Source organism: Bufo bufo, chromosome 2, assembly GCF_905171765.1.
Source record: "Bufo bufo chromosome 2, aBufBuf1.1, whole genome shotgun sequence".
Lineage (NCBI taxonomy): Eukaryota > Metazoa > Chordata > Amphibia > Anura > Bufonidae > Bufo > Bufo bufo.
Genome location: NC_053390.1, coordinates 794,870,037 through 794,882,103, shown reverse-complemented (window position 1 = coordinate 794,882,103; position 12,067 = coordinate 794,870,037). Strand labels below are relative to the sequence as shown.

The following is a 12,067-nucleotide window of genomic DNA, read 5'->3' as shown; positions in this document are numbered from 1 at the left end:
AATAGTATGGATTCATTATTACACTACATGATTTGGTATATTTGAAGTGTGCATGCCTCTCTATTCAGTAAATTGTTGGCATCCCCTGTAATTAAAGCTACCTCAGCTAGCAATGGATTGGGTCATCAGGCTTATTAAACCAGAAACAACAGTATATGAGTTTTCATGTTGATTTTTCAAATGTTTTCCATCTAAAGTGTGCTGAGCATCACTTAGATCCTCTGGGGGTGTATAGGAGGACCTTTAAAGACCATCTTACTATCCTCCAAAGTTATAGGTGGTGTAGAGGTGGTAGCCATATTTGGGCCCTGGTGCCTGAGGGGTCCCAAAGGGCCTTCTGCCCCATAATGAGATGGGGTACTTGTTACAGATTTTGCATTGGGACCCAGGAGCTTCACATTAGGCCTCTGCTGCCAGCTAAAGCCAATGATTATTTTTCATTAAAGGGATTTTCCCCTTTGCATTAACATCTGGATTACATCCATTGGAGTGTCAAAGCAGAAACAGGGGCAATGATAGGGGAGTGTCTATGTAACTAGCTGGGTGGGAGGAGCTATAAACTAGCTGGGCGTTATTAGGGGAGGTGATAGGGGAGTGTCTATGTAACTAGCTGGGTGGGAGGAGCTATAAACTAGCTGGGCTTTGTTAGAGGCAGTGATAGGGGAGTGTTTGTATAACTAGGTGAGTGGGAGGAGCTATAAAACAGCTGGGCGTTGTTAGGGGCAGGGGTGGAGCTGTGGCAGAGGAAGCAGAAGTGCATCATGGGTTTGGTTGGCTACAGGAACAGGAAGTGCTACATATAGGATGGAAACAAACCAGAGTGATTGGTTTACATGGTGAAAATGGGTCAGGCGAGTCCAAATTGAAAAAAAAAAGCATGGGGAAGATGTACATGAAGTGAGCAGTTACATAAGCAGATCTGTTAAAAACCATGGCAATTCCAGAAAACCCCTTTAACGATTTTTTTTCTCCCGCGTTTAATGAATCTGGTAACCATCCATAACAGAGGAGAACTCTAGAGAGGGCACATTAGTGAAGACTACTAGAACAATGAAAACGCATCTTATAGATGTCTGAATATTTTTAGCTGTTACATTTTCTTCTGGCCAATAGCTTCGATTTTCTCTCGCAACACTTTCTCCCAGTCATCTTGCTTTTTGAGGAGTGTGGACCTTGTTTCCTTCCTCATCAAGGCTTCTATTTCTGGTGGTATCTGTGGTACAAGATCAGCTCGGAGAATGACGTCCTGAAACTTCACTGCTGATGCTGGTGCCAAACAACATCTGGGCCTGTGAATAGTGGATAAAAAAAAATAACGTCACAGCTCATGAAATTGTGAAAAGGCCTCATAAAAATAATGTGAAAAATAATATCAATAGTAGTAACCTTAAGTAATAAATCAGGCCTTACAAACTTACACGTTTCGGTTGCAGTCAAACTGTTGATAATGGTAAAAGACGGCAACAGCGGAATGAGGACACAGCAGATACTGGTTCTCCTCCCAGCAGCGTCTAATGGTCTGGAGGATGTTGTCGTCTGTGACTGAGCAGGATTTCATCATTTCCAGAAGCTGAGGAGATGAGAACACAATAAAACTCTTTCTATCGTTATTGTAGTATAAGGGTTTGGGTTGTCTTCCATTGACATCTATGGAACTAAGAAATTCAAAATGCCTAGCTTAAAGAGAATGGCCCCCTTTTTACAATTTTTCGGCAAATATGTGCTAAACATGCTTCAGATCCCCAGCAAAGACATAGCATGACATGATAATTCTATCCCCCTGCAGCTGCCACTAGAGGGAGCTTACTGTATACTGTGTCATTATTGAGTTCAATGTGTATACAGTATGCAGCAAGCTCCTAAAGCTCCCCCTAGTGTCAGCTAAAGTCAACTAGAATTTGATTACTTGTCATTTCACTACTTCTATTAGGCAGGAGCTTTGTGGCTTGCTGATAAAAGGTGGAGATTTACGTTACAAATAATTGGGGGGAAAAAAACAACAATATCAGGTGAATGTCCTATGCAGGGCTGCCTCCAGGAATTTAAGGGCCACATACAGGCTATACATATTAACTTTGCAGAAAAATGTAACTTTTACTATAAATGCAAAGCTAGAAACATTTTCTTGCAATAACCATTTTGTACAGGTTGGCTCTGGGAATTGAACCCCAGGACTTTAGCACGGTAGACAGTATGTTTACCACTAGACTATAGCCCTGCAGCTTACAAAGACAGCAATTGTTTGTGCTTAAAAACTACTAAATAGTATTACTGTTACTGCTTTTTAGCAAGAGAAAATTCTATCTTCGTACATGTGTGGTCATATAGGGCAAGAGTAAAGCTTGCTAGCTGCCATACAGAAGGTCTGAGGTTCGATTCCTGGCAACAAAAAAAACCTCTGAAAATATTAACTTTTATTACCGAATAGTTTTTATTTATGGTAAAACTTACAGTTTTCTGCAAAGTTAAGCTACATGCACACGACTGTGATTATATTGTTTTGTGGTCCACAAAATACGGATACCAGCCATGTGCATCCCGCACTTTCCTCAGTCCCTATTATAGAAATGGCTAACGGACAAGAATAGGACGTGTTCTATAATTTGTGGGACAGCAGCATGGATGCAGGTAGCACAACCGTGGGCTGTCTGCATTTTTTAGCCCCATAGAAATGAATGGGTCCAAAAATATAGTTGTGTGCATGAGGCCTCAATGTTACAAAAAAAAATCATTACAATAAACGCACTTTTGTAACATACAATGAAATATCACAAACCAGTGTTTGTTACTCCTGTAATCATAATATCCAGGACAATAAATTGAACACATTATTTATGGTGATCCATAAATAGTGTAACTAAAAACAGCGCAATTGTTTTTCCCTTCATATCAGTAACAAACGACACCGTGCGCACTGTACATTTACGACGCAAGTCGGGACTTTAAAGATGGTGCCCTCTCAGAAGCTGGACAGGCACCATAGCTGCTGGGTGCCTGTGGTTTTAAACAGCCGACACCCAAAGCAGAGTCCATGATTGATGATAACCCCTGTGGTCAATTACAATCACGACATCGGAGCGGTCTTTTGGAGAGGACTATTATGCCTGTGAAGAGTCATACTATTTAGTTGTTTTTTTTAAGCACACAGAGTCCTGCAGTTTCTAGTAGGGCAGGTCTATAGTCTAGTGGTAAGTCTCCTGTCTATAGTCTAGTGGTAAGTCTCCTGCCTACTGTATAGACAAACTGGGGGTTCAAGTCTCACCAAAGACCTTTTAAATGGTGAATCGCAGGCTTCATCATGTGTTAAGGGCAGTCTGTGCGCCAGACTCAAATCTACGGCATAGATTTATGCCAGTAAACTGGCCACAATTAAACTATTTGTACTGGACTCATCCACTCCACACCCTCATCACGCCCCCTATTTAGAAAGTGACAGCATAAAAACGGTACTTGCAACTAAATCTTGACAGAATAGCATTATATAAGTCACAAACACTGTGTTTGCAACTTTTTTCCACCAAAAAACTAGCGCTGGGAGATGATAAATCTGCCAATATGTGCTGATAGAGGGTCCCTCCCCTACTTCAGATCCAGCCTAAGCGCTCATGCACACGAACGAGTGCTGCCTGTTTCCTGCATTGGGAATCGCAAATTGCGGTCCCCAATGCACTGGCACCGTCTGTGTGGTTGGCGCTGACAGATGCAGACCCATTCAACTTTTTTTGCGGTGCGGAGGCACGGACAGAAAACCCACGGAAGCACTCCGTAGTGCCACACCGTCCCACACCGCACCTTCCGTAATACAATGCACAAACGGGCAGTGCCGATATATTGCGGACCCGCTCTTTGCAGAACACTATACGGGCACCGGCCAACAACGGTCATGAAGGTGAATATTAATGAGGGGGACAAAGTGGTCCTATGAGAAGACAAGGTTTGATACTCTACCCGTATGTGCAGCTCCTGGGGCAACTTGAGCCTTTTGCTCTCATTAAATTCGTTCATCATTTCTTTGATTTTTGCACTGTCAGAATCTGCAGCCAGCCAGAGTATCCGCTCCATGTTGTAGGGCTCCTGCATTCAGAAATAACGCATCGTACTGAAAACATGATTAAGATGGACGGATGATGGATAATCTTGGTGAAGATTCAATCTGGAAATTCTCATGACTAAAAACCTACCACACACCTGGGGTCACATGACATGCGTGAGGGTTACATGACACATACAAGTGTCATATTATAGCATTTTTCTTTTTCTTTAAGGGCCAATTTATATATAACATTGAGCGATAGATTGCATTACTTATCTTATCTGCTTTCATTATAATCCAGCCTCATTCACAGCTGCATTCAGTGTTCTGCAACCATCTAAGCTCAAACTTTCCGGCATCCCCTCCTTGTTCAGTGCCTGCTCTGGTGATTTCAATTCTGGCATGTATAATCTTACTATGTAGTAAGTTGATGTTTGTAACTTTTGAGCCTTTTTCAAAGGCCATTGATTCGGGAATGAACAGTCCCCGTTCTGGGTCGTTATACATGCAGCTGATCATCATACAAACAAAGCTAGTAAGTATTTTCACGCAGTGCCGTCCATATTGAAAAGCATTAGATGTTTAAAGGGAATCTGTCAGCAGTTTTGACTATGTTAAACTGCTGACAGCACTAGGTAAGGGCTGGAAAGAGTAGTACAACACCTATCTTTTGTTGAGATTCTCTCATCAGGAGTAGTGAGAATATGAAGTTTTATTCTGCCAGGTTCTGCTCTTGCAAGTGCACTGGAGGCGGAATTTCATTGTGAATTGTTCACTGCATTAAGCTGCTTCACAGCCCCTCCCCTCTGCTCTAAGTGACAGCTGTAGCATCCAGCCAGACCACTGCAGCTGTCCCTTAGTAGAGGGGAGGGACTGTGAAGCAGCTCAATGCAGACAGCACTTCCTGGTGAAGCTCCACCTCCTGGGCACTTGCAGTAGCAGAATAAAACTTCATATTCACACTACTCCTGATAATAAAAGTTCCACAAAAGCTATGTTTGTCTTGTTCTCCTCAGACCTTACCTAGTGCTGTCAACAGTTTAGCATTGTCAAAACTGCTGACAGGTGCCCTCTGTTATCACTACCTGAATATCCATAGCAGAGGCCAGCGTCATCTCTGTGTCCCCCAGAGAGAAGTCACCATGCTGTACAGTTCGGTGAATAATATCATTACTATTCACTACAGCCACTAGCTGGATTGGCAGACCCATCTTCTGGGCGATACACCCCGCTGAGAGAAGGGAGGAAGAACATATACATAGGAATGGTGCGCAAAATGTCACTTGGTCACCCAGATTACATTACTTATCTTTTACTGATCTTTGGTTACAGCCTGCATTATGCTCCAGATTTCAGCTCTGAAGCCAGCAGAATAGGGAGTGCAGCTCTGAAGTATATTAATGGCTGTAATTCAGAACCAGCGCAATAGTAATCTAAAATGTGGCTTGTTACCTGTAATGTTTCCAGCTCCACCTGTTGGGACCACTATTTCCACGGGAGGTAGCACGTCATCGACCTGTGTTGGAGCACATTGGAAATACCCATAGAAGAAGTGGGCGATCTGGACCATTACACGTGCCCAGTTCACTGAGTTTGTGCTCATTAGGTTATGCTTCTTCACAAATTCAGTGTCCCTGAAGAGCTTCTTGATGGGTTCATCAAGCTCATCTGATGTTCCATCAACTACACCAAAAAAAATGGACAAAAGCAGAATAGTACACGTTTGACATGACCATGAGAATGAAGAATCCCATTTATTAAAACCTGGAAGCGTTGAATCTGGCAAGGCAGAATTTCCATCCACCACCCATAATATCTCCTGACATGTCTTTGAGGTATAACAGAAAATCAGAGATGTAAGTTTAGGAACTTGGCTAATGCAAAATGTGTAACAGAGCCCCACCAACTATGTGCCATTGAGAGTACTGGTGTCTTCTAATGAGGCGTGGAGGCCTTTGGGCTCACTCAGGTACCATGGTTCGGGTGCACCTCTGCTACCTCTTTACCCCCTATAGCTACATTTGTTGGATGGAAGCCATGTGCCAGGGGAGAAATGTGGTGTTCTGTAGGGTGCATAGGATCAAGTGACGTGGCACTCACTTAAAGGGGTTGGCCCATCTCACTCACTGGTGGGATATCGCTAGGATAGTTGAAGGTCCCAACTAGGACCTACTCTAGAACGGGTTCCCCAAAGTCAATGAGGGCACTGCCCAATGAGGGAATGTAGAGTGCACTGCGCAAGCACAGCCATCCTCCAGTCACTTCTATGGGAGTGCTAAAAATATCCGAGCACTAGCTCTCCTTTTTCCAGAACTCCCATAGAGATGAATGTAGAGGTGGCCACGCTTGTGCTGTGTGCTCTACCTTCACTTCTACTGGAGTTCTGGAAATAGCTAAGAACGCTTGCTCGTCTCTTTTCAGAACTCCCATAAAAGTGAATGGAGAGCACGCTGCGCATGCGCTGTGTTCTCTCCTTTGCCTTGGGGGCCTAGTTCTAGAGATAGGTGCAGGTCCCAGAGGTAGGACTAGGACCTATCTGACATAACCTAGCGATATGCCACCAACGTGGGAGATGAGCCAACCCTTTTAACTTCCAATCTAGATGAGCATTACATGGTACTGTAGTGGTCCCAGTAAGTACGAGCTGCTGCTTAAAGGGGTATTCCAATCACTGAATGTACGACACATTTGTAGTATATGCCACAGTGGGGGTCCGATCTCTGGTAGGCTGCCGATCCTGACAGTAGGGCTGTATGCAGTTCTCTGATCACCGAATGGCCCGAGAGCACCACAGTGACTGGGCAGAATTTGAAGGGGCTCGAAGCAAACATGTGACCTAGCTCTGGGGCCCCTTCAATCTAAAGACACGTGGACGTGGTGGTCCCAGCAGTCCGATATTCTCATCACTTTCTATAATAGGACATCCTTTTTAACTCCTTAAGCACCAGACCTAATTGGGCATTAGGGTCCATTCATAGAGCTATAACTTTTTTACTTTTCCATTGATGTAGCTGTGTGAGGGCTTTTTTTTTGTATATTTCCCTGGCACTTTTTTGTGGTACTTATAACTTTATTATTCAATTTTGATAACTCTTTATGGGAAACAATGGGGGAGGAAAATAAAAAATTCCGCCACTGATTTTGTAAGTTAACTTTTGCACAGTTCAGCATAACTAATGTGTTCGCTTTGTTTTATGCTTTGGTACAATTATGTTTATACTCAATATGTACAGTGTTTTATGTCTCACTTTTTCCCAATAAAAGTTTTTATTTTGCTTCATTCCAAGACCCATCATTTATTTATTTATTTTTGGATGGAGCTATATGAGGGCTTGGTTTTTGCGTAGGTCCATATTGCTTTATACCTGGAGCATCATTTCTTGCAAATCTGTGATGTGCCGTCCCTCTGTTATTCCTCCTGGAAATATATCAACTTTGGTGTTACCATTCCTATTGTCAGTAGGGATTGTCTTTACAAAGTCTGACACTGTCAGCACTGACTAGACAATGGCCCCTTTCAGACGAGCGAGTTCCATGCATCTAACTCGCAGTCTGAGTATGAGATAGCTCTGGTCCTGACCTCCCAGCACTGACGGGGTCATTAATGATGCTATGTTACCCTTAGAGTTCTGGAATGTATTATATAACACTTATATAATGCGGTCAGTGTTATACAATACATTCCAGAACTCAAAGGGTTACATAGCATCATAAGTCAATATAATACTATGCGACCCTGGCAATGCTGGGAGGTCAGGACGGGAGCTGCCTCATACTCAGGCTGCGAGTCTGATGCGTGGAACTCGCTCGTCTGAAAGGGGCCAATGAAAATTTGTAGGGACACAACCATAAAGAAGGGGAAAGGTAACAGCCAATTACAAATGCAGTCGTGCATTTCAATTTCCAAGGGGAATAACAGAGAAAGGTCACAATGCAAAATGCAAACAAAAAATGCCCCAGAACAATAATTTTATGGTGAATAGAAGTATTTAATATTTATTATGACATACAGACCAGAAAACACGTGGACATTGTCCTCAATGACTGTGGTCATCTGCCGCTCCTGGATTTCCGTACACCGCCCATGTGGCAACAGGACAGTGATATCAATATTTGGAATTCCGCGCACGCTCTCGATAGCAGCGCTTCCTGTGTCTCCTGATGTCCCTGAAAGATATTTCCAGATGCAGAAAGTAAAACAATATACATACTACATGACAAGGATTATCAAGAGCACAAAAGAGGAGAGAACCCCTCAAGAAGGACCATCGTTCACCCTTCCACTGCCAATGCCACACCTGTTATGGTGCTCCTTGTCTTCAATGTTGGTTTAGATATCTTGGACCCAGCAGAAGATATGATTCCCAGAGCTTGCCATGGTATTCTTTAAATACTCCATGGACTCTAAACTGCTGTTGATTAGGAGTTAGAACATTTTGTAGGACTCACCCTTTTGTAAGACTAATCCATCATCATGAAGATGCTTGGATGACCATTAAACTTTGATTAGAGGTTTTGATAACTTTATTTCAATTAGATTACCCGACAAAGTCAGGTGCATGTAGAAAAATATGTACCCCTCCAACTAAAACTGATCACAAATGATCCTCTTCTGTAATCGCCAGTGATCAGCTATGATCGACGGAGAAATCTGACAGTAAGTGTTCAATTTCCCTGCAGCGCCACCACAGGAGAAATAAAGCATTACAGCATACCCATTGATATCAATGGGTTGTCTGTGTAATACAGGACAGGTCCACCAAAGTGAGATGCTCTTTGTAACTACTGTCTTTACTACAGCCATAATAGAAGATTCTGAACAGAGGACCCCCGTCTACTAAGTCAGAATTCTTAACAAGGTGAAACTAAGCAAACGTCTTTAAAGAGCACCTGCCCCCTCTCCTGACATGTCTGTTTTAGTAAATACTTGTATTCTCCATGTAATAACCATTCTGGGGCATCTATCCTTATGACTGTATGATGTGCCGTTCCTTTATTATTCCTGCTAGAAGTTATGAATGAATTGCCAGTAGTTTGCCATAAATGTCCAGATGGGTGTTACAAGTTGGATAGGATAGTGTCAGATTATGCAGGGACACACACATTTAACCGGACCTTCTCTGCAAACTGCTAGCAATTCAGTCATAAATTCTAGCAGGAATAATAAAGGAACGGCACAACATAGAGTTATAAGTATAGATTCTACAGAGTTGTTATTACATGGGGAATGCAAGTAGTCACTAAGACATGTCAGGAGAGGGGGACAGGTCCTCTTTAAGGGTAGGGTCACACCTCCGTTTCTTTCCTGAGAAATGCATGCAACAGTTTTTGCAGGAAAGTGTCCAGATCCCATTATAGTTAATGGGGTCAGTCAGTGAATGGCAGTATCCAGCTAGGCCAAATCTGGTGAACTCTGGCAGGCTGTTCTCTGCCTCTACTGGATCAGTTAAAGGTGGAGGTGTGAACCTACCCTTAGAATTCTGCCTTGAAACTCAAACTGAGCGAATTGTCTCGCTGGTGAAAATCCAGGATCTGGGAAGACCACCCAAAAAAAATAAAAAAATTGAGAAAATGTTCTGTAAAGCACGTGAGGCTCCAATAAGGTTTTCCAGGAATATATTCTGCCTACATTGTGGCCTACAGCTGCATCTCCAATCGTGCCACTGTTCCTGGAAAAGGCATTAAAGGAGCCATGTCACTATCCAGAAGGTGACACCCAGCTGGACCTTTATTGCAAACTGCTGGCAATTCATAAACTTCTAATAGGAAAAATAGAGGAATGGCACGAGATAGAGTCATAGGAATAGATGCTTCAGAATTGTTATTACATGGGCAGTACCAATAGTTACTAAATGTCAGGCGTGGTGAGAAGTCCTCTTTAAAGGGATTATCATACAAATAGTATGACTGCAATCAATAGGACATTTCAAATCCTTGCTTCTAAAATCCTAAACGTATGTAGCTCTATCTCTCTGTAAACAGTGGCGAAGGGGGGCTTAATGGTCACTTGGAATGAGCTGCTGCCCACTGAGAGAAAGTGAAGAGACCAAAGCTGCAGAGGGGTCAGAAAAAAAAAAGAGTGAAATTTACACTGGAGGGCAGGTAACATAATGGAGTGCATTGCACCAGATTTTATTTTATTTTTTATTTTTTTTATTTGAGGGATAAACCCCTTTTTAGAATCATTCAGCAATGGGATTGTTCTATCCGAACCAAAAGTTTTTCACATTTTTTATTAGAAGCAAGGGTCCTTACATCCAGGGTATCTCAGCGCCAAAGTTACAAACACCCCCATATCGTCTAACATGTCAGAATACCTATAATAATAAGGACTCAGAACTTACCAACCAAGATATTCACATGTCTATTGTTCTTCTTTAAAAAGTAATCTAAAAACTGCCCGACACAGGACATTGCAAGATCCTTAAAGGCAAGTGTGGCTCCATGCCACATCTCCAGGACATTCAGACCACTTTTCAACCTGGACATAGGAACAACATCCTTGTGCCTAAAGCGATGTAAAGCTTTGTCTATCAGGCCTGCAGGAGGAAAAGACATGGAATCGGTCAAAAAGATTGATTAATAAAAACCTAAAAATTCACATAATAACTGATTTTTATTTATCATTTCTTATTGTGTATTTTGTGATTATAAAAACAGCCATCTTGACTTCTGTCGGAGAGTGTTGGCATGCTCTGTGCCGTGTCTAGAGGTCACTGTGGAGTGACGAGGAGTAGGTGATGTCCCAGTGACATAATGACTTCTGTCGGAGAGTGTGGGCATGCTCTGTGCCGTGTCTAGAGGTCACTGTGGAGTGACGAGGAGTAAGTGATGCCCCCATGACTTCTATGGGAGAGTGTTGTGGGCATGCTCTGTGATGTGTACAAAAGTCAATGTGCAGAAAGAGAAAGCAAGCTGCCCCAATCACATATTGACTTCTATGGAAGAGTGTTGTGGGCATGCTTTCTGATATACATGGAGGGGAATGCACTTCCCTGTAAATTCCCCTCCATGTATATCAGAAAGCATGCCCCCAACACTATTCAATAGAGGAAACAATCTGTGTCCAACATTAATTGTTAATGATATGATACTGTGTTATCTGCCTGATATTTAAAAAAAAAAAAGGCTGTAATCGGGCAGCCAAGGCAGGTTCTAGCGAAGTGCCCTGGCAGGCGCATGCTCACTTCGCATAACGAGGCCGCTGCCAGGAGTGAACGATGAACTGAGGTAGGCGGATCTAATGAAAGGGAGGGCGGAGATTTCAATTCAGAAGGCGGCGCTGGGCACCGAAAGGAGATGGCTGCAGCCGGGCACCCTGCATCGTGAGACGCCCCCTTGGACACATTTTGATGTGAGTGACAGGTTACATAAACCTGTTTTATATGATTATAGAGCCACAGGCGCATTTGAAAAGGTCACTTTAGGATTCTGTGTATTAGTAGGGACCTCGCCATATGTTTAGGTTATAGGCCTAAATTCTGATGACAGAATCCCTTTAAGTTAAAAACGTATCCCCAACTAAGGCTGCTTTCACACTAGCGTTCGGGTGTCCGCTCGTGCGCACCGTTTGAAGGGGCTCACGAGCGGCCCCGAACGCATCTGTCTGGCCCCAATGCATTCTCAGTGGAGGCGGATCCACTGAGAATGCATCCGCCTGCCAGCGCTCAGCCTCCGCTCCGCTCAGTGAGCGGACACCTGAACGCTGCTTGCAGCGTTCGGGTGTCCGCCTGGCCGTGCGGAGGCGAGCGGATCCGTCCAGACTTACAATGTAAGGCTACTTTCACACTAGCGTTCGGAGCGGATCCGTCTGATGTTTCATCAGACGGATCCGCTCCGATAATGCAGACGTTCGCATCCGTTCAGAACGGATGCGTCTGCATTAAAACTTAGAAAATTTTCTAAGTGTGAAAGTTGTCTGAGCGGATCCGTTCAGACTTTACATTGTAAGTCAATGGGGAACGGATCCGCTTGAAGATTGAGCCATATGGTGTCATCTTCAAGCGGATCCGCCCCCATTGACTTACATTGTAA

The 12,067-nt window shown here is 43.4% G+C and overlaps 1 protein-coding gene across 2 annotated transcripts in view; it reads right to left on the bottom strand.

Moving 5' to 3' along the window:
* Positions 1 to 771: 771 nt before the first annotated feature.
* The window catches only part of THNSL2 (threonine synthase like 2), a 28,329-nt gene continuing 17,033 nt past the window's right edge, over positions 772 to 12,067 (bottom strand). For both annotated transcript variants that reach the window (XM_040419262.1, XM_040419263.1), the window contains exons 3-10: positions 10,378 to 10,572; positions 8,048 to 8,200; positions 5,486 to 5,716; positions 5,119 to 5,264; positions 3,949 to 4,074; positions 1,419 to 1,570; positions 1,064 to 1,289; positions 772 to 998 (exon numbers count right to left, since the gene is read on the bottom strand). In XM_040419262.1, the coding sequence (XP_040275196.1) occupies positions 1,091 to 1,289; positions 1,419 to 1,570; positions 3,949 to 4,074; positions 5,119 to 5,264; positions 5,486 to 5,716; positions 8,048 to 8,200; positions 10,378 to 10,572 (1,202 nt within the window). In that variant the 3' untranslated portion in view covers positions 772 to 998; positions 1,064 to 1,090. The remainder of the gene's footprint in view (positions 999 to 1,063; positions 1,290 to 1,418; positions 1,571 to 3,948; positions 4,075 to 5,118; positions 5,265 to 5,485; positions 5,717 to 8,047; positions 8,201 to 10,377; positions 10,573 to 12,067) is intronic.